Raw genomic sequence first — 26553 nt, 5'->3', positions numbered from 1 at the left:
CTCTTTTAGTCTTTTACACCACCTTTACATCATATTTTTCAGCTTTCTTAGTCTCCGTGTCGACTGTCGAACCCGCAAATGAGAGTTTTTTTGGTGGACGGAGGGAGTAATAACAAACCATACTTGGGGTGTACCGACCTCTTTTTAGTTAGATTCTTATATCACAATAAATCAATAATCAATATTCACGTACGGATTTCATTGAAGTGTGTGATGTAAAAAAAAAATGGAATTTGAAAGAAATAGTGGAGCTTAGTCTTAGAGGTTAAGCTAAGCATAATAAACACGCGTACGAATCTCAACTCCAATCACAATGACATACTTCTCCTTCTTCTTCTTCGTATTCGGTGCTCATTCCCTCTTCCTCCTCTCTTCTTCGCTTCCCCATTCCGATTTAGGGTTTTGCTCCGATCAACTCAACGATAACATGGCTACTCTCGGTGCTCCACGCGATTCTACTGCCGACCTCCATTCTCTTGCTAAATTTGCTGTTGATCACCACAACAACAAAGAGGTACTACTGCCCCTCCCTCTCCCTCTCTTCAATTTCACATTTTCTCTTCTTTTTCCAGAATGCGCTGCTCGAGCTAGTCAGGGTCGTCAAGGCGCAAGAGCAAGTGGTCGCTGGCACGCTCCATCATCTCACTCTCGAAGTCATCGACTCTGGAAAGAAGAAGCTTTATGAGGCCAAAATCTGGGTAAAACCATGGGAGGATTTCATGGAGCTTCAAGAGTTCAAACATGTTGGTGACGTTCCTTCCTTCACCTCATCGGACCTCGGTGCTAAGAAGGGTACCTAATCCATTCCCACTTTACAATCTATGTTTCTCAATCGAACTTGATTTATCTGCATCTTTCTCTCTCTTTGAGGTTATGAAATTAATTCCTTCCCAATTTTTCTCAAGTTGACAACTGCCTGTTGGAGAAAACACTCATCTTTTGGTAGTGGTGTAGTTTTAGAAAGATTGGACTAGATTCAATCCATAGGGACGTGCTAATGTACTCTAATCTCTAACTCTTTGATTATAGGTTGATTGTTGATTCAAGTTTGATCCATTTCTTTTTTTATGTGTATAAGCTATCAAGATATTGCCTAGGTTTATGTTTGAAATTGAGTTCTGAAATTCCAAGACTTGGGTTTTCATTATCAGATGAAGGGGAAGCTGGCTGGAAATCAGTGCCGGTGCACGATCCTGTTGTTCAAGATGCTGCTCATCATGCTGTCAAGACCATCCAGGAGAGATCTAACTCGTTATTTCCTTATGAACTGAGTGAGATTGTCCATGCCAATGCAGAGGTGAGTTTTCTTTGATTGATTGGTATAGTATAAGTGGCAAATTTGAAGGTATTCATAATTTGCTAGAGGAACATGAAACCTTTCAATTCATAGATGTAGGTCTCGGACTCATAAACTTCTTTGATGATAACCTCAGACTGATCAATCTATTTGAAAGATTTCATCACTTCTTATTGAGATGACAATTCACTGTATGAGTTTGGGGCTGCAATTGTGACTTTAAGGGCTGTGGGGGTTCTCTAATGATAGTCTTTTTTAGATGAGTTGATGAGTTTCTTTGGCACATGAAAGTTCAAGGTGATGCCATAGTCGTTTGGTGCTTGCTTAGCAAAGATCATTTCCAATGATGTTGTTTACTATGGGATGTGTGTATATGCTAACCAGATTTACTCTTGTTTCAAACCCATATATATTTTTGTCATTGTGCCATTTTTTTTAATATAACTAATGAGTCTCCAACTTGATTCCCCTGGATAGGTTGTTGAATCATCTGCTAAATTTGAGATGGTTCTGAAAGTGAAGAGAGGGGCTAAAGAAGAGAAGTTGAAGGTTGAGGTGCATAGGAACAATGAAGGTGGTTTCCAGTTGAACAAGATGGATGCTGATCACTAACTCTTTGCTGTTTTGTTAGCGTTGATGATCTTATATAAACTTCAAACGTGACCTGCGCCCTGTGTAGGCGTTTTACTTTTGCCCATGTTGGTTTTGTTTTGTTTGTTTTTAGGTTTGTAATAACTTGTGTATGTCTAGTCTACCTCTCTCAGTATGTTTTGTTGTGTCTCTGGATTATGTAATTTGAGTTGGAAGTTAGTAGCATATGAATATTATACAAGGGCAAAGCGTTCGTTGAGGCTATTTTGAACCTTTTTTAAATTTTTATGGCGTCTGCATTGCGATGTCACAATTGTGTGTGTTTTTCAAATAATAATATGATTGATTTGGAATTATTCAAAGATTGAGACTGTATTACAAACATCGCCAAACCTTTAGATATTGAGTTGATATAGGGAAATAAAGGCTCCATTCAGAAGCCTCTAAGATAAAAGGGCTCCATTCAGAAGAGAGATAGATGGTATTCCTCCCTTTAAACCAATTAAGGTAAGAGTACTGTTTCAGTGATTCCTAATCCTGTGGTTCTTACAAACAAGATACACACTAATGTACCATTCAGTAAAAAATTTAGACAGGCTCCAATTCATTTCCTATTAACCAATACATTTAAAACATGTTCTCAAACAATTTCATCTGTTAACAATATTCTTCAGCCAACTAGGAAAATCAGCTATCCAGAACACTAGTCGCTATCCGCGATAAGTACCTAACAAACTTGGCTAACTTATGAGTGGCTCTAGTAGTTGATATATAGGCATGGCCTTGATTTAAAAACGCGCGCCTAGCTTTAGTCGATGTAACACCCCAATTTTCATAAACTTTTTAAACTAAAATCTTGAAGAACTAATAGTTAAAAATAAAATTCCTTGACTATCAAAATTTAAACTAATTTAAAATCAACTTGCTAAAACTAAAGTAGTAACATGAAAAAAAATAAAATAAAACAATAAATTAAAACTTAACAAGTTCAACTTAAAATTCTATGGAAATACTAAATCTCTAGTCATTCTCGACTTCCATGGCCACCTCAACTCCATAACTGCAAAACTGAGAAGATAAGGGATGAGCATATTGAAAATATACTCAGTGAGAAGCCATGCAAATATTCACATACGCTTAAACATGCAAATAATTCACATTGTCATACACATATTCTGAATTCTGAGTGTTTCTGAATGTATGATCATGTACTTGAACATGATATTCTGAATTTCTGATCATGTACTTGAACATGATATTCTGCGTTCTGATCATGTACTTGAACATGATATTCTGCGTTTTACGGTGTGAATGAAGAGGTGGTGCCATACTTTACAATTAAAGGGCAATATTTGTTATTATTATAATATAGGAGTATATTTTTTATTTCAAAAACTCAATTAGAGCCCCAACTTTTAAAATTAAGGGACCCATCAGCCGCAACTTTTAGAATTAATGTGCGTGTGTTGGCCTAATGGTAGGAGGTTAATCCTCAAGACCTTGAGGTCTTGATTCCAATCCTCCATCGCACGGTCTTTAAATTTCTTTATTTACTTATATAATTTATTTATAAAAAAAAAAGTGTCAATATATGAAACTAGCCTATTTCATATAGCAAAATTAAAATTTAGCCTATAGGATAAAAACATAAAATTTTAGCCAGTTTTTGCGTGAAAAGACTAAAATGCCCCTCCTTAAATAGTTGCTATTTCTCGCTTTCTCTCTCTGCGCTCTCTCACTTCTCTCGCTCTCTCTCTCTCTCCCCCTACCTCCCTCCCTCCTTCTTTCTCTCCTCCGGCGAAGCGCCGCCGCCCCAGCCTCGTCGTCTCCGCCCATAGCAGCGCCGAAAACAACGCCGCCCATCCAGATTCTAGCGGCGCATCTAATCCCGACGGTGGTGGCTTGTGGTCGTGGCACCGCCGGGGTTCCAGGTCTCTCTCTCTCTCTTTAAATCGTCCGCCGTCGTGCCACCTCCAACGCCGCGTCGCCGATCCCCTCGCTGCTGCTGTCGTCGGCTTTCTCTCTTGTTGCCGTCGACAGATCTGGACATTTTGGAGCTCGATTTTGCGTCCGCCGCCTCCTCCAACTTCAAATCTCCGTTGCGCCGCCGCCTCCGGTTGCTTCTTCATCGTCGTCCCTCGCGCTGTCTTCTCCGCCTGCGAATTGCCGTCATGCCGCCTCATCCGGCTGCGACGACAGATCTGCTCATCTGCTGCAAATCTGTTCCATTTCCACCTACACCAGCGAGTTGTTGCCGCTGCTGGTTATAGTCAAAGGCGGCGAAGACGGCAAATTGAGGAATTTGCAACGAAAATTACTCCAAATTGGGGATTTAGGGTTAAGGTTTAGAGTTCTGTGTTGCGACTTATTCTTGGAAAATAACTAGCTCTTCTACGAAAATGTTTTGATTGTTTTCAAATCGTGCTTTTGCAGTTCTGCTTGCATTTGAATTGAACCAAATTAAGTTTTTCATCCTTGTTTACTTTTGTCATTATTTTGAAATTTTGTACCTTTGTACGAGAGTTTAATTTTAGTTTGATTTAGAGGAATTGATGTATTTTGATGGTAGATTGAGTTGTTGTATTTTGGTGTTGTACAGCAATTTGATTGAGCTGTATAATTATTTTTTTAATGTTCTTAAATTCACAACCAAATTTATGAATTCACAGCAGCTTAATGTTTTTGAATTCACGACCACATCTATGAATTCACAACTTAATATTCTTGAATTCACAATCAGATCTATTAATTCACAACTAAAATTCGAATTCACAATCAACAACTTAATATTCTTGAATTCACAATCAGATCTATTAATTCACAACTAAAACTCGAATTCACAATCAAAATAAATTTTAGTTTTAGTTGTGAATTCAAACTTTAAAAACTCAAATTTACAACTACTTGAATTCACAACCAAAATAAATTCTACTTGTGAATTAAATTCTGATTGTGAATTTTACTGATTGTGAATTCACAACCAACATAAATCTGGTTGTGAATTAAATTTTGGTTGTGAATTCGTTTGTTGTGAATTCACAACCAAAAAATTCTAGTTGTGAATTAATTTTTTGTTGTGAATTCGACTGGTTGTGAATTAAAATTTGGCTGTGAATTCGACTAGTTGTGAATTCACAAACAAAAAATTCTGGTTGTGAATTCGACTGGTTGTGAATTCTCAATTCACAACCAGTGTGAATTCACAACCAAAAAATTTTGGTTGTGAATTCACACTGGTTGTGAATTGCGGGATTTTTTAAAGGGGTGGTGTAAAATGGCCATTTTTTTAATTTTTAATGTGGAAGGGTATTTTGGTAACAGTGGCCATTTTTTTATGTTTTTATTTCATAGGCTAGATTTTAATTTTACAATATGAAAGTGGCCATTTTCAAAATCCACTCAAAAAAAAAAGAGCCCATCAGCCGCAACTTTTTTAGCAAAAGGTTTCCTAATCCTAATTAATATATTAAGGTATAAAATTAACTATTTTTTTTTAAATAACTAAACTTCAACAAAATACAGTAATAATTTAGCTCAAGTGATAAATTCTTATATATTGTTTTATTTATATTTCAGATTTTTGAGTATTTAGGTGTATTAAATTAAGTATTTGTGTGTTCTAAGTATTTATGTTTTAAGTAGAAAATATACTATTATAGATAAATATATTTTTATACTTTAAGTGCGCTTCACCTACGAAAAGCCTGCGCTTGCAGTTAAAGCCCTACGCCTAGCCTAGGCCCCGGGGCAGTTTGCGCCTGGGGCTTTTTTAAACCAAGGGTGTGGCAAACATCAATCAACATATATTGTCGAGGAGTGGGCAAAATATCATGGCGAGCATTTCAAGATGTTAGTAGGATCATTGGTATACCAAACAACATCTCAGCCCCTAACAAGGACATTTACTGCTGGACATTAACAACATACATGCTTTTATGATCTCTTTTGTTACTCACAAACAACCACAATCATAATGTCAAAGAAAACTAGAAAAATGATTACAATGCTGATGGATATGATTGATTTAGCAACGGCGGAACCGTAGTGGTGCCATATTAAAACCACAAACTATGAACTCTATATCTAGCAAAATGAAGTGTTATTCTCAGGTTGAATAGATTTATCTCGCATTCAGATCTAACTCACCTCCTTCAGGCCACTCACTTTGCAATGCATTATCTCCATTTTCTGTTTCATCGTCATTCAAAAAGTCTTCAGATGGCTCCTTATCATCTTTCTGTGCATTGCTCCCCCACCCATTCATAATCTCATCCTGATGGAAATCCTGCTCTTGCTCACCCATGTCAGAACAAATTGTACTATTACCACGAGACCCAAGGGCACTTCCTCTTATTGGAGCACGTGCCATCATCTCAGCATGTGCTTGTGATTCTGCACGAGCGTGATCCACATGTGCCATGGCTGCCATCCGCATATTTGCTTCATGACTTTCTCGACTAGCTTTCTGCCTCGAATCCATTTCAGCCCTTAACTCAAGTAGTGACCGCTTCTCCTCTTGCAAGAGGAACTGCTCCATCATCAACTTTTCTTCAGTCCGAAACTCACCAAGACCTCGTTTGCGGGAAATAATGTTGAATGCAAGGACTTGCTTCTCGAATGTAGCTGTGAATTCTGCTACTTTTGCAGCAATGTTATTGTCCCACTGCTGAGAGCGAGAAAGAATTTGGCCTGTGGTGGCTGAATCAAGGATCTTGTCATCTTCCTCTGCTTCATAGTCTGCCACAACATGGTATGGTAATAGCCTATACAGAATTCAAGAGAGAAGCCTAGTTAAATAGTTGTAATGCTGCAGTGGGCTACCCAAATTCGGGATCATATACCATCAGAGAAGCTAAAGAAGAGCACCCGATGCGCTGTCCCCTTGTGCTTTATTTCATTTTCATTTTCTTATAGTTGAAGTGAAAGTGGGTCAAATGTGAGACTTACAAAATAAGAATCCAACCCAAGTTTAATTTCTTTGTTCGAAAGGAAGTCGGCGGGGTTTATTTCTGTTGATGTGGCATGAAAGACCATCAACAAGTTGGATATAAAACTCTACTAGAGCTCATTTGTTGGAGATGCTCTAACTTGAACTAAGCTCAATGTTTGATAAGCCAAACAAGATCAAGGCAACAATTGCAGATGAGGATACAAAACAACAGCTAATAAATATTTACAAGGAGTAAGTATACAAAAAGGTGCAGCCTTTTAAGAATCTTATCCTTGATTGATTCAAAATTAAAAGTCAGTACCAACTCGAAAGTTTCCCAAGTTAATGCCCACGGTGAATTACAGATCACGATTCACAAAACAAAACCACGAAGAATAACCATAGCTCAGGAATCTGTTTACTGAAGCATTTTGTTTGTTCATTATGAATGAGGACGACTTGAAGATTGTGTCAATGATAAGTAGTATAATAACAAGATAAATGAAAGGGTTATCTGAAAAGCCACAATTTGTAAGAGTGAACATCAATAAACGAGCAACAAGACATTTTGCAGAAAAAAAGGATTAAGGAGCAAGAAAAACCTCTCGCAGGCGTCCTCGAGGGAAGAGAAAGGGCGCTTGAAGTCGGGATGACAGACCCGCCAAGCGTCTTGATAAGCAAGCTGGAGAGAGGCCTTGTGCTGCTGCTGCTGCTGGCTCATAGCAATATTCGTAGTCGGTGCGGAAGAAGAATTAGGATTAGGGTTAGGGTTGGGGTTGGGATGGAGCTGATTCGGTTGTTGGGGAGCGGAATTAGGATTAGGGTTTGTGAGAGGGCGGGGGTGAAGAAGAGAGGGGTGCTGAGCCTGACCCTGACCCTGTGGGCGGAGATGGGCGTCGATGTTGGAGGGGAACCGGGACATGGCGTCCTTCTGCCTTTGGATCTGCTGCATCAGCAGCTGTTGCTGCAACAATTGCTGCTGCTGCTGCTGCTGCGCCATCGCCGCCTTGTTGTCTTCCATTGTAATGAGCTACCACCACCTATGCCCCATTTTACTTGACTAATAATCATTCATCACGCCGGAGAAGAAAGCAATTTCTTCAAGAGAGAGGAGAGAGAAGTTTCTTGCTTTTTTGGGCCTTGGGGCATTTATAAATGGGCTTAGCTAGAGTGGCAGTAAAGCATATGGGCCATTAATTATTGAAGCCCATTATCTCGCCTTGTTCGTAGCATCGCGTCCCCCTCTCAACAAAACCCCGAATCCCTCAATTCAAATTTCAAATTCGAATCTTATCTACGACGGTGCGCCTCCTTAACCACCATCACCACCACTTCCATCACCATCTCCTCCGCCACTAATAATATTACCAATTAAATGGCGTCGGCAGGAGTGAAAGGATTTTTCCGGGAGAAGAAGAAAGGAAAGCCCGGAGCGGCGAAGAAGGGCAAACACTCCGCCTCCTGCGGCTCCGACGTCGTTCAGCCCCCGGCTCTTATCTCCAATGCTACTCTCGATCTTCAAGGTCACCTGCTCTCTCACTCGCATGTTTATTTGCTTGGAAACAAGTAGTATCCATGATTTCGTAAACCCTAATTTGCAAATTGTTTGAGTTTTAGTAACTTTTGCTACTGCATTGGCTTTCTCAATTAATCGCTCTAGTTTTATTCAGTTTTTTCATTTCTGATTTTTTTTTTTTTAAAAAAAAATCCGTCATATTTATGCTTATGGAGAATTTCTATTTAAATTTTCAAAATACAAGATTCTTTTGGCAATTTGATTGGAGATTCAACTATCTGTTTAGCTGCTTGTTTAATTCTATTCTTTTCAATTATAAATCATAGTAGAATAGCATGAATGTGATGTGTTTTTGAGTACATACAACCTAGAACTGAAATCCTTTTGAAGCACATTTAAAAGATGGGTCATGTGGAGCTTCCAAATGATTAGAAATTGTGTTCCTTATGCTGTCGTTGCAATATTTCTGTCATCACTGTTGTGGTCAAAATTGGGCGCCTCTGCCAACCAATATGTATAGAAGGTCATTATTTGGAAAGAAGGATCACAGTATTGTTTTGTGTATTGAGAAGAGGTTGGTTGCATTTTTGAAGATAATTTGTGATGCGATGCATTTTGATATAATGCAGAAGAGAATGATGAGAAAGAGGAGGTTCTGAGGCAATTCGACATGAACATGGCTTATGGACCTTGCATAGGGATGAACCGACTGGAGCGCTGGGAGCGAGCTAATAAATTGGGTCTAAACCCTCCTGCACAAGTTGAAAACCTGCTCAGGATGGAAAAAGCTAACTACTTGTGCTTGTGGGATGCTCGTGTTTAGCCCTCCACATGCTGCTGTTTCTCTACCTTGATGCATTTGGTTTCTTCTACCTAAAACTCACTCTTTTGTACGCTTAACGTTCTGTTATGTTCTGCGTAATATAACCTCGACTATTTGTACATATTTCTCCTACAATTTTGTGCTGGCGATGAGAAGCGAATGTGGTTAGTAGTTGTATGAAATCAAAGGTATGAGATCCAGTTACATATAATTAAAGTGAGGAGAAGAACAAAAAATTGTAGCACCATGGTTGTGTAAAAATTGCATATCCTCTCTATCTATGACTTGTTTTTGTGTTGTTTATATATACATTATAAGCTTAGGTATCAATGTTGTAGCAACATGGCCTCCAATCCAGTTTTCCTGGCAGCATGTTTTAATTTCTCAAGCGCCACAAGCCCCACCTGCCTTACTCTCTCCCTGGACAACCCCATCCTGAAAAATCACCAACAATATTAATAATAATAGTAATTTGAAGGAAACAATTTAGTTAAGAGTGGAAGAAAATTGACCTTCTGCTAATGTCTTCCCAAGTGAGACATTCATTATCTAGGCCGTAGTAGAGTCGGATAATCTCCTGCTCCCTTTGTCTTAGCGTCACACTAATAAGTTTATCTACTTCATCCTGCAAAGTGCAAACACAACACAAGAATGAGAAAAGAGGCATAACTGATGCCATGATTATATATCACTCTTCTGGTTTTGGTACCTTAAGTGCCCATTCATCAACTCCAGTCCACGGGTTATTCTCCACATTGGTATCTGCAATGTACTGCATAAGCTCTTAAATTAGAGTTAAAACACAAAATCCAAATGCTCCATCACATCATTCATGTACTTACACTATGAAGGGTTTCTCCAGGAAGACCGTTTAAAGAGGGGTATGCATCTCTGTCAAGGGAGAAAACCTTGCTCACTGCCTGCAAATATATATACATGCATATTTATTAGGAGAATACCCATTTGAATTGAATGATGATACATGATGGAGTAATTTATATGCTGACTACCTCAGTGGCATTCCTCACTTTCCTCTCTGTCATGTTGAGAGTCTCAGCAATTCTCTGCAGTGGGCATCGAGTGAATCATGACATGTTAATAGTAGATGGAAATTAGTAGATAGGATGCAAGGCTTACATCAATAGATGGAGTTATTCCTCTTTCTTGGAGCTTAGTCTTTGCATTTCTGATCAAACTTAGCCTTTCATGTAAATGGGTTGGCAGCCTTAGGGTTCTTGAGCTGTCCACTAAAGCTCTTGAAACACCCTGCAGGCAGGCAGCAGCAGCTAATGGTAATGGTAATGTTGATACAAATTACAATAAAAGAGATTTGATTTGATAGAGTAGAGTGATTACCTGTCGAATCCACCAATAGACATAAGTAGAGATCTTGAATCCCTTGGAAGAATCAAATTTCTCAATCCCTCGTAGCAATCCAATGAGGCCGCCCTGAATAAGATCAGGCATTTCAGCACCCATGTTGTCATATCTTTGAGCAATAGACATGACGAGACGGATATTGCTCATTGCCAGTTTCTCTCTGGCCAGCGAGCACTCTATCATTTTCGACTGCAAATTAGCACGGCTCATCCGCAGGGAACTCGCAAGCTGCTCATCCGAGGGCTCGCATCCCAATCGTTGCTTCAGCCTGATGGAAATGGATCAGGATCATCACTATCTAATTAATCATATTCATATGAATCCATAATCAATACTTACCTTTGCCTCCTGTCTTCCAAGGCCAGCCCTGCTTTGATTTTGTGTGAAAGCTGCACCACTTGGGCGTGAGTGAGGAGCTGCTCCTTCACATAACAACCTTTGTGAAGAAGCTCGTCGTCTACATTCATAACCGACTTTTCAACTCTCTTTCTCGACTCCATTCTGCGCCGCCGGGCTGAGGTCCCCGAACAGATCACCTCTATTTCCTTCTCCTCTGTTTTGGGGGAGAGATTCCATTGCTTCTCAAGCATAGATTTCTGCAGTAGAAGCACCGCATCCACCAGATAATCAGGATCAGAGAGACACGGCTGAGGATCTTTTAGGGCTTTGATGGAGTGCGGGCGCCGTCGTGACCATGATTTCTTCGCAGAGATGATGGAGGAGGAGGACGACGAGGAGGTGGTGGTGGTGGGATCGGCGGAGCAAGCCAGTCTTTCGGCGGAGAGATCGGAGTAGTAGGAGGTGGCGCCGAGGCGGAGGAGCCTTTTCCCGGTGCCGGTGCTCAGTCCGACGACGGCAGTGGCCATGATCATCACCACACCATCACACGCTTAATTCGCTTCGATCAACGCTGCCAAAAACTAAACGATTGTTAATGTTTTCGTTTCGAATTAGGCGCATGGCAGCTCAACAAAACTAGATCTCTCTCTCTCTCTCTCTCTCTCTCCTATATATATATATATATATATATATATATATAAGCCCACGAAACTAGTTGGTTTCGGTTGGTTAGTTTCGATAAGATCGATGAATACGCAAAACAAAAATTATGGAGAAATCTAGTTGGCACAGTGTCAGTGCATGGCATGAATTAAATCGTCAAGACTCAACAGTTAGCTTACCTGTTTGGGGAAGAAGGAAATGGTGTTGGTGGAGAAGCTCCTGCAATACACAATTCAGCCTCAGCTGTTTTTTATTATTCTGATTTGTTAGAGAAGCAAGGGACTATTATTGTTATTACTATTATTATTATTATTATTACTTATTTAGCTGGGGCTTGGGGCTGAGGATATGATATGGAAAAAGGGAGAGGCCAACAGCCATTGGCTGGTTTAGATTTTTGGAGGTGATTTGAGTGGTTTATGTGCATCCATGTCTCTCCCACAACTTCATTTTGGGCTGCTTTTTTTAACTTCCAATATCCAACTCATGTGGGCTCCCCCTTCCTCTTCTCATTTCAACCATTTTCGTACCACTCGCTAATTTATTTATTTTAATTTTTAAAGTGGCTTAATGGTTCAATTTCTTTTTAGCACCGGTTTGGTATCCATATTTGAAAATGAAATTATTAATAAAAATAAAATAAATAATACAATGAATAGTTACTTTTTCCATAAGATCAATTTATCTCCAAGGTCAGAAAAATAATACTCCCTCCGTCCCCAAAATAAGTTCCTCATTGGGGAAGGCACGGTTTTAAGGAAAAATTGTAAAGTATATTGATAGTGGAGAAAAATATATTATAATTAGTATTGGGAGTGGTGAAAAGGTAAAAAAGTGTTATAATTAATATTGGGAGTAGTGAAAAAGTAAAAAGTAAGAATAAATAAAGTATTATTAGTAGTGGGGTAATTGTCCAAAAATGAAAAGAAAAAAAGAGGAACTTATTTGAGGAACGTCCCAAAAAGGAAAAATAAGAACTTATTTCAAGGACAGAGGGAGTAAAATAAGAGTCTTGATTTTATTTCGAGCTCTCTTAATTAATAATTTTGGATAGCAAACGCATATATAACTTCAAATTATTTAAATATCAAGACTTATAAAACCTACTAAATATGCACTTAGTGTAGTTTTTACATCAGCTATATGATAGATTTGCTTTGAAAATAAGTATAGCCGAAAACAACGGGTAATCTCTTCTTTAAGTAATTAGGATTAGTCGATTACATGAGTTGAGGAAAGGACGACTAATCTGACCATTCCCAAAAATATGAGAACTGTTTGCATAAACTTGCCAATTATATTTAATTTCTAATACTCCAATTTTGAGAGAAACAATAAAAAAAACGTGAAATTATAAGCAGTCCTGGTCCGTTGTGCTCCAAAAGTTAAAATAAAAAAAGAATGGGAGGATTAATGAGGTAAAGTTCTGGTGCAGACAGAGGAAGAGCATTCCCCCATCAACAATTACACTAATTCTTATAAATCACTAAGCAATATCAACCCTCAAATCAAGTTCTTTCTTTTAACCTTTTGAAACCAGAGAGAGACGTCGATAATAATTCTTTTCTCAGAAACACAAAGAAAAAGAGAGAAGAAAAAAAAAAGAAAAAAAAAAAGAAAAAAAGAGGAACAAATCACAAGTGCAGGAAATGCAATACTAGCATAAATAATGATGACTTCTCCCTTGCAAGGACTCCTCCCATCATAACATTTCACATTATGCATTAAGCATTCCTTCTGTAATCTTTTCTTCCATGAAAAGCTGGAGGTGTATTGGAGACCGAGTAGTTGCCTCTATGTCCTGTAAGTAGATATACCAAGTTTGTGTTAAAATATATTGGAAAGGAGACAAGATGTTCGAACTGAACCAAAGGAGAGGGGGTCGAGGCATCAGAATATACGCTCTTGCTTCCAGGAGAATGTAGACCAGATCATTGGGGTACTCACCGTCATGAAATTGAGTTGATCTCCCTATGTTGTGCCGCTGGACTGGCTGCTGCCCCAAACGGCTGGGAGAACTTATCGCCAAATGAGGTGTTAAATATGGTTGATTGCTTGTGTGGGCATAACCATGGATTGCAGGATTACTCCCTGCTTCGCCAAGAGAAAAAGACTGAATAGGCCCATCATGCCTAAATTGTGATACAACAACAGAAAAACTAAACTGAGCCTCAATTAACAACGAAGAACAAGAAAGCTTGGAAAAAAATATTCATCTTTTAATAGTTCCACTCAGCTCCTGAACATTAGCACAACATACTTTACTGTCCAATGACATCAAATCAAGGGTGTCGTGGTTTTAATTATTAGTTTTACAAGCGCAGTTCAAAGTTCTGATATTCTTGATGGTCGTGGAAGGTATTTGTCCACAACTATCAGATATAGTCTAACTAAAGATGATTTGCAATTTTATTACTCCCTCCGTCCCGGCCAAGACGCTACATTTGCTTTTCAGCACGGAATTTAAGGAGTTGTAAATTAATGTTTTAAGTGTGTAATAATCAAGTGATAAAGTAGGAGAGAGAAAGTAATAAAGTGATAAAATAAGAAAGAGAAGGTAATAAAGTGATAAAGTAGGAGAGATAAGGTAATAAAGAAATACTTAATTAGTGTTAATTAAGTGTTTAAAATTTCTTATTTTTGCCAAATATAGAAATGTAATATCTTCGTTGGGACGGCTCGAAAAGGAATATGTAGCATCTTGGGCGGGACGGAGGGAGTATTAAATAAGTGATGAAACAGGTGTACATCTGATACTACTAGCAATCATGTATACAGCTCTGGGCCTCTGGCTATCGTGAAAAGGCAACTGAAACAAGAAACTAAATGATGCAAGCTTCTTAAATTGCTCTAGTTGACTGCAGAGTTCACATAGAATCCCATGTATTTCGTAGTTATGGCCTCTTATACCTAATATTTTCGTAAATTGACTCAGCAGCGAGCAAGAGTTCAAATCCCACATAACTAGACATAGTTCAGCACAAGGAATTTATTGTTTTTCTACGCACCAGTTCTCAAGTTTCTGCTCCTCCCAAGTACCAGAAGTTGCAAACAAGTAATATTAACATATAAGGTCCATGCTATATAACTCAAAACCCAGAAGCTCCATCCATAACCTTTTGGCATGGTGAAATTTATGAAACTATCATCATGATTCTTTACTTCTAAAGTATAACTGCAAATGTTTGCTGTGGTGCTAGCTTTTGAAATCCAAAAGGCAGCATTCAAACTCATACACCACTTTCCAAAAAACTACGAATAAATAAATGAATGAATCTGGCATCTATTTGTCAATGATTTATCATCTGGTGATAATACCAACAAACTTTAGATTTGATCTAATTCATACCAATTTGTATTTCAAGTTCCACTGTGCTGAAAGCTAAATTGGAGAATATGATAAGGTAAGGCAGTTAAATTGATTAATGAAAGATACCTTTGCATAGAAAGAGTGGCATTGGAGATGTGACTTGAATTTCCAGGTCCAATCAACGGTTCAATGGACATTGAAGGTTGGCCCAATTCCATCCCCTTGATAAATTGATTTGTCATGTTGTTCACATCTGAACTATCCTCTTGCAGAAGAAGTTCTTCACTGAAAAAGAGAAAAACAACGCAATATAAAACAATGTACAGATTACAAGAGGATCAAAATAGTGTTTCATCTCCCACTTTGATTTGACCATTATTACATGCCAAATACACGAAATGGTTGATGGAACTGGAAGAGAGATCAAACTATTCTTATAGAAAATTCGGACTGATAAGGTGTGGTACTTCATTAATTTTTTGGATGCATGTAAAAACTGTTATTGGGGATGCAGTTGTAAAATAATTATGATGCAGCACATGATGGTATTGATCTGCTTAAATAGTCGAAAAGGAGCACTAGAAGGCTCTTAGTTCCCTTATAATTATGACGTGACAAAAAAAGTTAAGGCATCAAAATCTGTATCCAGATATTCATCAATAGTGTCTAGTCCAAATAGGCAAATAGAATGTGTTTTCTCCATCAGCACCCAACAACCAGTAGGATCATCAGACGTATAATACTTAACATAAAGAGGCTTAATGATCATTCATTAGAAACCACAGCCACCGCAGCATTATAAGTGACTGAAACACAAGTACTATTTGGAGAACTTATTGCTTAAACTGCCTTACTTCATCTAATGAGATGCTAAAGCACATTCTCTAGAACTGTGGGAGGAGTAATACTGTGCAATGTCATCCATTTGGTAATTTTATAGAAAAATAAGCACTTATATAATCAGAACATCTATATGAATAGAGCTCAACCATCAAATAAGTGAAGTTTCTTATGTCAAAATACATTACTGCATTTACATGCTTACCTATAATTGGGATCCCAGTCTCCAGGATCAGGCAGTGAGTTACTAGCCTCATGCTTTTCAACTGCACTCCCTTGGACAGTTTGCATGTGTGAAGAGGAGTAACTTGATGCTACACTCCTCCCTCCTTGTTGTGGTCTCCATGTTGATGCATTTAAGTTGGGCTGTCGATGAGATGGAGAGCCAACAAATACAGGAGAGTTCCCCTCAGGCTGGCAGGTGTTGTTGTCGGTGACATTTCCTTGACAGTTAGAAGATGATGCAGTCTCTTGGGAATGAAAATTTCCATGATAGGACCAATTCTTTCTTCTGTTGTAATGGCTTCCAGATGCCATCTTTCCTAAAGGAGATCCATGACTACTCCCTCTTACAGGAGAAGGAGGACCATAATGTCTGGGCGAACCTGCTGAAATCTGACCATAGGAGCTAGGAGGAGTAAATTGCGAAGGGCTAGAACCAAGGGACATAGGTGCAAAATTTCCAGGGCTAAAACCAATACCACTCCCGTGCGGTAGTTGCATTATGCGCCTAGTATCAGGACTATTCCCAAGAAGTGAGTTACCACTTTGTGCATAGAGATTCATTCCAGAAGGACCTGCCGGAGAATAAAATGCATGGAAATTGTTGTTGTCACCAAAACTTCCATAACTGCTTCCAAGCCCCAGGCCATCGTTGTAGCTCCCATGGCTTCCCAAGCTACCATAACTACCTGCATGCACATATGGCATAAATTGGTAATGTGGGCTGTTGGGCATCATAGCTCTGTTCCTTCCTGATATCTACATAAGAAGACCTGCAAAGTCAAATTTTTGCATCCAGATAAACAAAAGAAACTGCAGAATATATTGAATGAAATTTGCTCACATTAGGGGAGAGACCAGCAGCAAACCAATGACCCCCAGCAGGATGGTGGTCCACCTTAACATTTTGAGAAACGGGCTGACAACAGAAGCAAAAAGTACATAAATTTTAATAAAACCATCCAAGAGATAGCAAGGCTCGTGTAGACAACCAAAGGTTGATACAAATCAATGAATGAATCAAGATATTTCTATATGAAAGAAATGACTATCAAGATTCAAGATGTTCGCCAATTGCTGTCACAATGACTACAAGAGGATTATCAATCACGGGCAACCCTCTTAACTCACACAAACAAAAATGGTCTAGATTTTTTTTTCCCCAAAAGGTAAAAGAAAGAAGAGAAACATGTGATGTAGTTATATAGAAGGCAGTTCAGCCATACTTACTCACCATGTGCGGGGTCTCTGCAGCAGGTTTATAAGGGCACATAAAAGGTTCTCCAGTAACAAAAGGGTGCTTTGAAGCCTAAAAACATTAATAATCAAATGCTATTAGACAAAGAGAATCAAACTCTCAACAAGCCAAAACACAATTAATGTAATTGAACATTGTAAGGGATATACAAACTACCTCATGATCAGAGAAAAAAAATGAATGTAACGGAACACTGATGAATACAAACTATATCGTGAATAATGATAAATGATATCACTAGACAATACTTTATTGAGTTGATAACAGAGTCCTCAACAAAGAACTTTTTCATATCAAGTCTTCATCTATTAGCTTTCACCCAACCAGAAAGATCCTGTTTCCCCAGCATTTTCATCTCTTTTACAAAGACTTCCAGAATATCAAAATTTGGGAAAAATCAATCCTTGTGTTCTTCTCCTTCATACAGAGATATATTAAGAGTGCATTATAGAACTTACTGCAGTCCAAAAAGCAAGCCTAATATTCTAACATAATTGCAGTAAAATTCTAGACATTCAGATTATCATACATAAACCTAACTGATGAATAAAACAATAAGTAAGTTTTGAGACTGAATAGAGCCGACTCGATATTAGGCAAATGGGATAAAACTACTCTGCCTATTATAGCTAAGTATAACAAATAAAGCTAGCTAGAAACTTAATACAGTTATTACTAATTATAGTTTAGAAATATAAATGTCTCTAGTTAATAATTTATATTTTCAAACTAAATCACTTAACGAACTTTCTCACAAGCTAATGAGCCGAGTACCACCAAGCTCAGCAAGATTGGCCCCTTTAGCTTACAAGCTTAAATGAGCTCTTATCGAGCCAATATCCAAGTAGCTCAGCTCATTTATAAGGATAAAAATAAAGAACAATGTATCACATTAAAGATGAAATAACATGAAATATAATTTCTTATTTGGAATGGTAGTGGTCTAAATAAACTAGATCCTTAAGACTACAAATAACAGCAACCTGGGGAAGAAGGTCGACCGGCCACCTAAGCAAAATGCAATTAAAAATAAAATAAAATTAAAGCACACCATGAAGAGACAGAACGTGGTCTCGTGGAGACACAAAAGAGACCATGTGGTCTCCCAATTAAAAGTTGCCACTTGTCATAGCTTCTTTGATTCTAAATATTTATTTTGAATATTAAGATAAAATTTAAATACTTTTACATACTTTATTAAAAAATATATATATATCAAAATTCATAATTTTGATTTCTCTATAAATGGAGACCACATTTGTTATATTTCTCACACACTAAAATTCTATATTCTTCTTTACATATTTCATCTATTTTCATTCTAAAATCTCATCGATTTGTTTGAAGCACAATCGGTTTGTTTGTAATTTTGTATTGCTATTGTTTGCAACTTATGTTATTAGTTTAGTTTGTGATTTCTTGGTAATGTCATAATCAAATGACAAGAATCACCTCGAATTCAAAGTTTGAACAACACCATTTTAATTGAGGATAAAGGTTTTACCAAAATATTAGTTTATAGGGTAGGAAAAGAAACAAGATGACAAAGGAAAAGGATCCCTGAAGCAGCTAAAACCACAATTTAGAGATCTATATTTATTGAGATGCCAAAGTTGTTCAATACCTGCAAAGGCGACCACCTTTTCTCCGGATCAAATTCGACCAGCCCCTTTAAGAAATCAATTAGCGCTAATCGTATTTGACTTTCTGTAAAAGTAGGCAGTCAATAATGTATCAAATAAAAAGTCACACAAGAATCGTATGTCTCCAGGTAGCTTCTTGGAAGAGTATGATGATAACCTTTAGGAATTTCTTCCTCTGGCAAATTCTTCCTGTAAGGGTACTTCGTGACAATTGCTTCAAGGTTCATATGATTGAAGTACTCCTTTCCAATTGAAGGTTTTTTTGATTCCCTCTGAAACAAAGAAGCGTTAGAATAATAAAGAATTAGTAAGAGCATAAATGAAAGTTCAAGGGCTGAGAATTAGGAGAACTTGCTGACTTAGTTAGTACAATATTACACCAGGACACACCATAAGTATGATGCAAGTATGTCATAAGCATCATTATTTTCGTGGAAATGCATCAAAGGAGTAACAGACAATTCATTACTATGGTTCGATTGGGAATTTTGCCTTTACCTTCTTGTGGACATGACAAAAGATACAGTTTGTATCAGACTATGAACTGAAGGAAATGAAAGAAGACTTCGAGACAATCCAGTATTTTTAAAGAGGATGCATGAAAGCTTTTAAAATTGCATGAAGATTATCTTTGAACTAGGAAAAGTGAGATTAACATCCCAAACAACAATTTAAATTCTAAATATAGAAATAAACATACGATCAAAAAAATAAGGTGTAGTACAAAGGAAAATTTGATATAAACGGAACCTAACAAGCAGACCTCAAAATTCATATAGAGAGCTACAACCTAGAAATAAATATACTATACATGTAAATTCATAGAGATTATATGCACACAAATACAGATAAATAAGACATAGGACCTGTACATATTAGAAAACACACAAAAACCCTAACAATCAAAAATCACCAAGCTGTAACTTACAAGTTTGAAAAGGCACTTACAGCTGCATATTCTTCTTCGGTCAAGACCTGATACATGCTGCAATTGCTTCTATGACTCTGTTCCCTGTCATCATGGTTGATGCTCCCAACGAACTTAAAAAACTTGCTAGTATTTTTTGCCTTCCTTAGAATATAATCAGGAGGTTGGCCCCTGCAAATTTAGCAGACTAAGCCAACTCGCAAGATATCTAACACCTGAGCAAAGTAAAATTTGCACAAGGTAGAGGTCCCCACATGTTATTTGTTGTTGTTAATGTTTGTTTCTAATCCAATTAATGCAAGATAATCCAACCTTTGATTATGTTCAACTTGATAATGCATTCTAAGAGATAAAGTAAAGAAAATATGCCTAAATATCTAAACTTGGAGTTTTTAGCACTGAACTTCAGATTGAGGGTAGCATCTTCTGAATGGGGTTAAAATTCAACCATGAACTAGATTTGACGCAAATTAGATCTACAGATCTCTGAAATGGGAGTGGGGAAAGAACGAGGAAAAGATCTCATTGTAGGCAATCTTAAGCAATTTTGCACCTCTTTACATCCCTGACCATAAAAATATATTAGATCTAAGCAATTTGAATTGGACAAGGCTGGAGAGCAAAGTTAGTTAATGAAATTTGAACAACAGTTTCAATCCTGAGTACAAAATTTTAATTAACATCATTTGCAACTATCTTCTCATTACGTTTTTCAAGATGTGTCCTGAGTTAAATATATTTTATCCCTAGAGCAGGACTTTAGCAAGTGGATTAACTAGCAGAAGCCAGTGATTCATCTCACTTAAAAGTATTCCCATTTTCCTTGACGTGAATGCCTAAAGACTATTGAATGTCCTCCTGAATCCCTGATTATTCTTTCCCTTTATCTTCTGGTTGGCTGATAAAGTCATTATTAAAGTTAATGACTACAGTTCAGCAAATAACGTCCCTACTGACTAGCATGTATTGAGATGGCCAAGATGATGTGAGAGTTGGAGGATCCTATCGAGTGGGGTAACAGAGAAGTCAAAGACACATCACTAGATAACCCGAAATATATCATCTAAAGGATGTATTGATAGTTGAAAGGTCTCAATAACTGAGGACTGAGGAGTACATAGGGGCATTCGTTTCATAAAAATGAAATATGGTCAAACAAAATAATTACTGAAATAGAGACGTAAGGACCATATATAAACATCTCAAGAAGCATTAACCTCAACCTTTGCTTTCCACTTGTCAAAAGATTAATTAAAAGTATGTGTTAATGAAATTCCAAGAAAGAAAGAGGACGTATCGTACCCTAGAATTTTAATCATCCTCCGCAACAGATCAAACTCTGAAACTCCTGGAAACAATGGTAGCCCAAGAAATAACTCGGCAACGATGCACCCAAATGACCACATGTCAATAGCTGTAGTGTACCTATGCAAGGTTAAGGTCTACAAAAGCATCTTTTTGCGTCATAAAGAATCTGTTAAATGAGTGATGATAAAAGAGTGGAGGAAGAAAACAAATGTACTCCAGTGTTGGAAAAATCCATTGACGCTTACGCCTTGAGGCCTGCCTCGAGCGAGGCTATCGGAAAACGCCTCAGGGCTTACGCCTTCGTCGCTGCTGGTGAGGCCTACACCTTTTCAAGCTGAGGTGTACGCCTCAGGGTAAAATACCCCAAGGCGTGAAGCCCGCCTCACCAAAAAGCAGCATTCAAGGTGATTGGGCTTAAGTTGGGTTGGGTTTTTTTGGGCTAACTAATTCAACTAATTAAAAAACAATAAAAATTGAATGCCCAATAAATACTAAACATAAACTCTAAACCCGTCTAAAGTCAAATACTAATTATTACCCTAACAAACCAAAAAAGAAAAGAAAGTTATGCAGTGACATGAATCCTCCTATTGTTGAGGAGATGCAACGAACAAGATTGGATATAGATGTGTATTGATGAGGACTCTAATGGTGTTGTTGATGATGAGTTAGATGACTATGATGTTTGATTATGATTTGATCTTATTATTGAGTAACAAAACAATATTATGAACACTTTATATCTTTAATTTGATGTTTTTGAGACTTCTAAACAATTAAATTTAATGTTTGGTTTGTTATCTATGTTTTCTTATGAACATTTTTGTCTTTAGTCTGAGGCTTACGCCTCACGTCGCCGAGACAAAATGCCTCAAAATACATCTTAGGACTTTTACGACATTGATGTTACTTATTAAAGACTTGTTCCTTTTCTCAATCAGAAGTGTATGATGACGACTAGCTTCAAGGTCCATGGTCTACCAACAAAAGTTGGATTTATTGTTGGGTGGGGGGGGGGAGGGTGTTAATATCATTTTCAAGGATACTGGTATCCAAGAAGAACCTCTGGTGATCTATAGTACCGACTCTGCAAAAAAAATAAGTTTAATAGCTAATCAAACTAAACTAATTTGTATCAACAAATTTATAAATCCCAAAATTGAGAAATGCTTACCTGTATATAAGAATAAACAGTACGGTCTTCTCTACAAGCTGATCCAAAGTCTATGATTTTGATTTCTGCTGGCTTCACACTGTGAATTTCATGACTTAATACTTTAGATATAAGATAAAAATAAGATGCATACTTTTTTTGGGGTCCAAAGTCATCAAGGAGTAGCTCACCTTGTGGATAACAGAATATTCTCTGGCTTCAGATCACAATGAATTATGCCAGCATCTTTCATAAGAGCCAACCCCCGCAATATCTAGAATGATAAGAAATAAATCTTATAACACAATGACAAATTCAACAGCCATTCCATGAATGAACTTCCTTAAGGAAAATGTCTCACCTGTTTTGAGAATAACTGCACAATGCTCAACGACAATCCCCGAAAATGATTCAACTTGATAAGCTCATATCTGTCACAAGGCAACGCAGCTAAGTTCCCAGGTATTATCAAGCAAAAAAGGCTCATCACTAAATGGAACATTTGTGGACCAATAACTCACAGATTAACATCAAGCAGCTCAAAGACGATGCACAGGTGATTCTGATGCACAAAATAATCATATATCCGAACAATGTGGTGCTTATCCTCAGGATCAAACTTCTTATTTAACTGCGTAAAGAAACAAAAGGCTGAAAATCTACAACACAGAGTTTTAGTTGAATCAGAAAATAACAAAATCATGTCCAGAATAGGCTTACTGTTGTTAGGATAGAAACTTCAACAAGTGCCTGCTGGTAAAAAGCAGGTAAATTTTTTATTATCTTGACAGCAACAAAACTATTCATTTCTGCTACCCAACACTTAGCAACCTGCCCAAATGTGCCTTGGCCAAGAACATCCTTCACAATGTACCTGCATACAGAAGTAGATGGCAAGTCATTTGCCAACATCCAATGCTACATGCCAGTGAGAAGCAGAAACACTAACAAGGGAAAAAATGGCAGAAATCAAATAATTATTCATGCTATGTAACGATGGGCAAAAGAAAATTTAGTAAAAGGAATATCCTTTTCTGCAATTCATACGGGCAGAAAGACAAAATCAAGATGAACAGTCCATACCTTGTCTTCATTACTGACCAAGGATTAGATAGCAGTGAGATTTTTCTTACAACAGAACTTATATCATTGAGAGCCATTCCTTGATTTATTTAGCCATTTTCGTTGTTCCATGATATTAGGCTGTCTTTGAGACAAGCCTTTAACTTTTGGCAAATTAATGACATGAAGATGTTTCATTCAAACAATTATGTTGAATAATGCAAAAAATATCTTCATGGGAATCCATTGGCATGACAAGGTAAACTAACTGTAACAATTGGAACCCTATAATATGTGTCTAACACCAGTGGCATCTTGAAATACGACCAGAAATTATAGGTCAGCGCATTTGTCATAAAAAAATCAAATTACAATAGGATATGCTGATAAGTGTTTGCATTGAGCAATTACCACTACAGGTTCAAAATGTATCATCTTGAGTTTTAATATCTAAATATGGAATCAGAATGCAATGCTTAAAGTTGCTAAAAAGGCGTATATTCCTTCAGATCCTTAAGCAAATTGCCCAGACATTGGGATAGGCATACCTTTGATTTATGTTTGAGTTAACCAGGCAATAATTTACGGTAAGGATTAGGTCTGAGTTTTCATTATCGCAACCATCGTTCAAAAGTCCAGTAGATGGTGATGTCAAGAACCTCTTTAGATTCAATTCTTCTGAATAACGGAACTGAGGGTTGCATACTTGATATATCTCAACAATATCCTTAGTCAAGCGCGCAACCAACTGCAACCAAGAAAAAATCTAATGGATCTACTAGTTCAACAAAGGTTACAGAAAGCACATGAATTCCAAGCAAAGAATGACAGAAAAGGTCAGCATGCCAACAAAAATATAGTTGGGTTGAAAAACAAGAGCAAAACGAAAGAAGATCAATTCCTCAATAAATGATATACAATATAATATCATCATGACAATAAAATTGATTATCATGACCTGCCCCTGTAATATGCAAATCGGTCCCCTATATATAATCAGAATATCTTGATCTCCTGACCTCCTTCCCAGTGACAATATTGATTGGACTTTCTGTTTTGTCAGAAAAATTTCTTGCCTTTCTTCATGTAAACATACCAATAACAACATAATGTAAGGATTTGACTATTAAGGCTTCATAAATTCATTCTTACTTTCTCTCCATCTGTCTCAACAAAACGAAGTGATCTATCCGCAAACCACGGCCAAGACCACTACTTTTCATCCTCTTCAAAAGCATAGTTTAGTTATGTAATTATACTTTGGAATTGATTTATGAAAAACAGACTAAAATATTCTGGTTTCTTGTGTTTTGCAACCATATTCATACCTTACCTGTTGCAGACCTACTAATTTGAATTTATCTATAAATATTCAAATTTATACTGATACAACGACTACTATTTATTTAACAAGTTTAATTGGTTAATACAAGTTGATTTTCTGTTACAATAATTTGATAATATATAGAGGGTCCAGAAACTACAGTCAAAATGATGATGATTCTGGTCAAAGCAGAATTCGCAAACACTTGCAGCAGCATCTAATACCAACCTCCAAGGGTAACTTTTACATATATGAAGCATCATTAATATTTTCTTCATCTTTAGTTTTCCTTATTACTTTCTTGTCATCTTGCCTGATGCTCACTGCAACCTTTAAATTGATTTGATCTATAATAATCTACTGTTGCATTTATTTTTCACTATCACCTATGCATTCCATGTGTGCAGCATGCCAAACCGGATGACATCCTTGTCATACATTATCAATGGTGAAAGAGGAAATGTAACATGAACCAAACCAGCCTCTAAAAGCCCCACATTCTTTGACCAGATCATTGCCATGGGTAATCAAGCACTTGTTAAGAAATAGGCACTAAGATATGTATCTCCAGAGACCACTTTTGAGATTCCAAATCGTAGCCATGTGGTTTACAGGTATGAGACACTTAGCTATCATAGTGATCAAAGTGGGAGTGTGCTGTGTTTATGCAATGACAGATGAAAAACAATAACGGAAATACCATACCGGTCTTCTGACGACGACCCGTAAATGTTGGGGCTTGGTATTAGTGTGGAGAGTTGAGGAATAAGGGCGGAAGGCAAGCGGCCTAGGGCGCCATGATATTAGCCTGGATGATGAGGAAGACGAAGATGTTGAACTCTCGCTGAGTTGCGGGGATTCAGCTTCCCTACTAGCAGCAGTAGAGACCTCGTCCATAACCCAATCCTCCCTCTATTCTAGAGATAGATAGATTAAAGATGCAGTTGAAAGTCAGCAACTGGGATGGTTTACTCCTCCAGCAAATTCGAGGAATTTACCGGAAGATTGCAATCCCATCCTCCTTCACTCAACAAAGAATCTTCAAAATTAGGCACATAAAAAACAACCCAAATACCAAAATTTATTTTTTTCTAGAAAAAATAATGAATGGGAAGGGCAAAACGACAGAGTGTGAAGCCAATCGATCCAGCTGAGGCCTCAACGGAAACAAAACAAAGAAATCAGCAAAGGCGATGAAGTGAAAATCGATTGAAATCAATCTGAATTGGCAGAGGCGAGGGGAGTCGAATTGAGAGGAGAGAAGGGAAGCAGGAGCTGTGAAATACGTATTAGTTTATGTTTGTGGTAATCGGAAAGCAGTAATTTCGTAGAAAAGAAGCGCAAAACTAACTACTGCTGTTACTCTACAAGCAAATATTAACAGCAGTAAAACTACAGTCCCAACGCCAGCGAGCAAGTGTTAAACCCGATTTTTCTAATTTCCCCATTATTAGTACTATTTTAATCTCTTTTTTTTTTTCAGAAACTTTCTCAATTTAAAGATTTTAATAACTTAATGTACATTAGGGAAATGATACTAATATAATAAAAATAATAAAGATGTTAATAGCTTAATAACTAGCATTTGAACCCGTGTAATAAAAAATATTTTTTCTATATATATATATAAATGATACTGATTTAATTATTATATCTATAAATATAATAGAAATATAATTTTATCTGAATATATTTGAGTTGAGTATAGAAATTAATAAAAATAAAGAAGAATTCACAATAATAAAATTGATATTATAAAAAAATAAAATAAATTAAGAAATAAAATAAGCTAAAGGAAAAAATATGTAAATGAAAATAAAAATAAAAATAAAAATTATTTGAAAAATAGATTTATTAAAAAAAAGATGAGAGAGGAAAGAGAATTTTGTTAAGTTTTAATTTGTAAATAAATGTAGCTTTTACATTTAAATCTAATATTACATAAAATATACTCAAATTAAGCTCT

General features: G+C 37.1%; 5 protein-coding genes across 8 annotated transcripts; 2 read left to right on the top strand and 3 right to left on the bottom strand.

Annotated features, from left to right (window-relative positions):
• The first annotated feature begins 227 nt into the window (after nucleotides 1-227).
• LOC130987437 (cysteine proteinase inhibitor 6) lies at nucleotides 228-2152 on the top strand. The gene is made up of 4 exons (XM_057910977.1): nucleotides 228-514; nucleotides 573-792; nucleotides 1152-1297; nucleotides 1775-2152. Exons 1-4 carry the CDS (start codon nucleotides 314-316, stop codon nucleotides 1907-1909), a joined length of 702 nt encoding a protein of 233 aa, XP_057766960.1. The 5' UTR covers nucleotides 228-313; the 3' UTR covers nucleotides 1910-2152.
• Nucleotides 2153-5756: 3604 nt separating this feature from the next.
• LOC130987427 (uncharacterized) lies at nucleotides 5757-7994 on the bottom strand. Its single transcript, XM_057910964.1, has 2 exons — nucleotides 7421-7994; nucleotides 5757-6651 (listed from the first exon to the last, which is right to left on the bottom strand). Exons 1-2 carry the CDS (start codon nucleotides 7837-7839, stop codon nucleotides 6009-6011), a joined length of 1062 nt encoding a protein of 353 aa, XP_057766947.1. The 5' UTR covers nucleotides 7840-7994; the 3' UTR covers nucleotides 5757-6008.
• Nucleotides 7995-8006: 12 nt separating this feature from the next.
• LOC130987441 (uncharacterized) lies at nucleotides 8007-9460 on the top strand. The gene is made up of 2 exons (XM_057910982.1): nucleotides 8007-8341; nucleotides 8964-9460. The coding sequence occupies exons 1-2, from the start codon at nucleotides 8194-8196 to the stop codon at nucleotides 9155-9157; spliced, it is 342 nt and encodes a 113-aa protein (XP_057766965.1). The 5' UTR covers nucleotides 8007-8193; the 3' UTR covers nucleotides 9158-9460.
• LOC130987420 (RNA polymerase sigma factor sigA) lies at nucleotides 9307-11982 on the bottom strand. Of its 3 annotated transcripts, none has more exons than XM_057910950.1 (9): nucleotides 11719-11982; nucleotides 10877-11457; nucleotides 10514-10805; nucleotides 10295-10423; nucleotides 10168-10221; nucleotides 10000-10077; nucleotides 9867-9929; nucleotides 9670-9782; nucleotides 9307-9592 (listed from the first exon to the last, which is right to left on the bottom strand). In XM_057910950.1, the coding sequence occupies exons 2-9, from the start codon at nucleotides 11407-11409 to the stop codon at nucleotides 9484-9486; spliced, it is 1371 nt and encodes a 456-aa protein (XP_057766933.1). In that variant the 5' UTR covers nucleotides 11410-11457; nucleotides 11719-11982; the 3' UTR covers nucleotides 9307-9483. The 3 variants fall into 3 exon arrangements, 2 of the variants coding, with proteins under 2 accessions (XP_057766933.1, XP_057766934.1); XM_057910951.1 differs by having other exon boundaries at nucleotides 10877-11447; nucleotides 11719-11968; XR_009089726.1 differs by having other exon boundaries at nucleotides 9465-9592; nucleotides 9867-9919; nucleotides 11719-11974.
• A 942-nt stretch (nucleotides 11983-12924) lies between these two features.
• On the bottom strand, nucleotides 12925-25930 carry LOC130987404 (dual specificity protein kinase YAK1 homolog). Of its 2 annotated transcripts, XM_057910926.1 has the most exons (18): nucleotides 25293-25930; nucleotides 23812-24011; nucleotides 22922-23075; nucleotides 22723-22832; nucleotides 22563-22632; nucleotides 22393-22475; nucleotides 22223-22301; nucleotides 22095-22135; nucleotides 21043-21165; nucleotides 19761-19911; nucleotides 18970-19084; nucleotides 18794-18876; nucleotides 17146-17220; nucleotides 16756-16830; nucleotides 15895-16670; nucleotides 14976-15134; nucleotides 13487-13671; nucleotides 12925-13340 (listed from the first exon to the last, which is right to left on the bottom strand). In XM_057910926.1, the coding sequence occupies exons 1-18, from the start codon at nucleotides 25482-25484 to the stop codon at nucleotides 13264-13266; spliced, it is 2748 nt and encodes a 915-aa protein (XP_057766909.1). In that variant the 5' UTR covers nucleotides 25485-25930; the 3' UTR covers nucleotides 12925-13263. The 2 variants fall into 2 exon arrangements, with proteins under 2 accessions (XP_057766909.1, XP_057766910.1); XM_057910927.1 differs by lacking the exon at nucleotides 12925-13340 and having other exon boundaries at nucleotides 13591-13630; nucleotides 25293-25896.
• Nucleotides 25931-26553: the final 623 nt, after the last annotated feature.

The sequence above is a fragment of the Salvia miltiorrhiza genome, chromosome 6, assembly GCF_028751815.1.
Source record: "Salvia miltiorrhiza cultivar Shanhuang (shh) chromosome 6, IMPLAD_Smil_shh, whole genome shotgun sequence".
NCBI lineage: Eukaryota > Viridiplantae > Streptophyta > Magnoliopsida > Lamiales > Lamiaceae > Salvia > Salvia miltiorrhiza.
The sequence above is the reverse complement of the archived record's forward strand: the minus strand, read 5'-3'. Positions and strand labels throughout refer to the sequence as shown.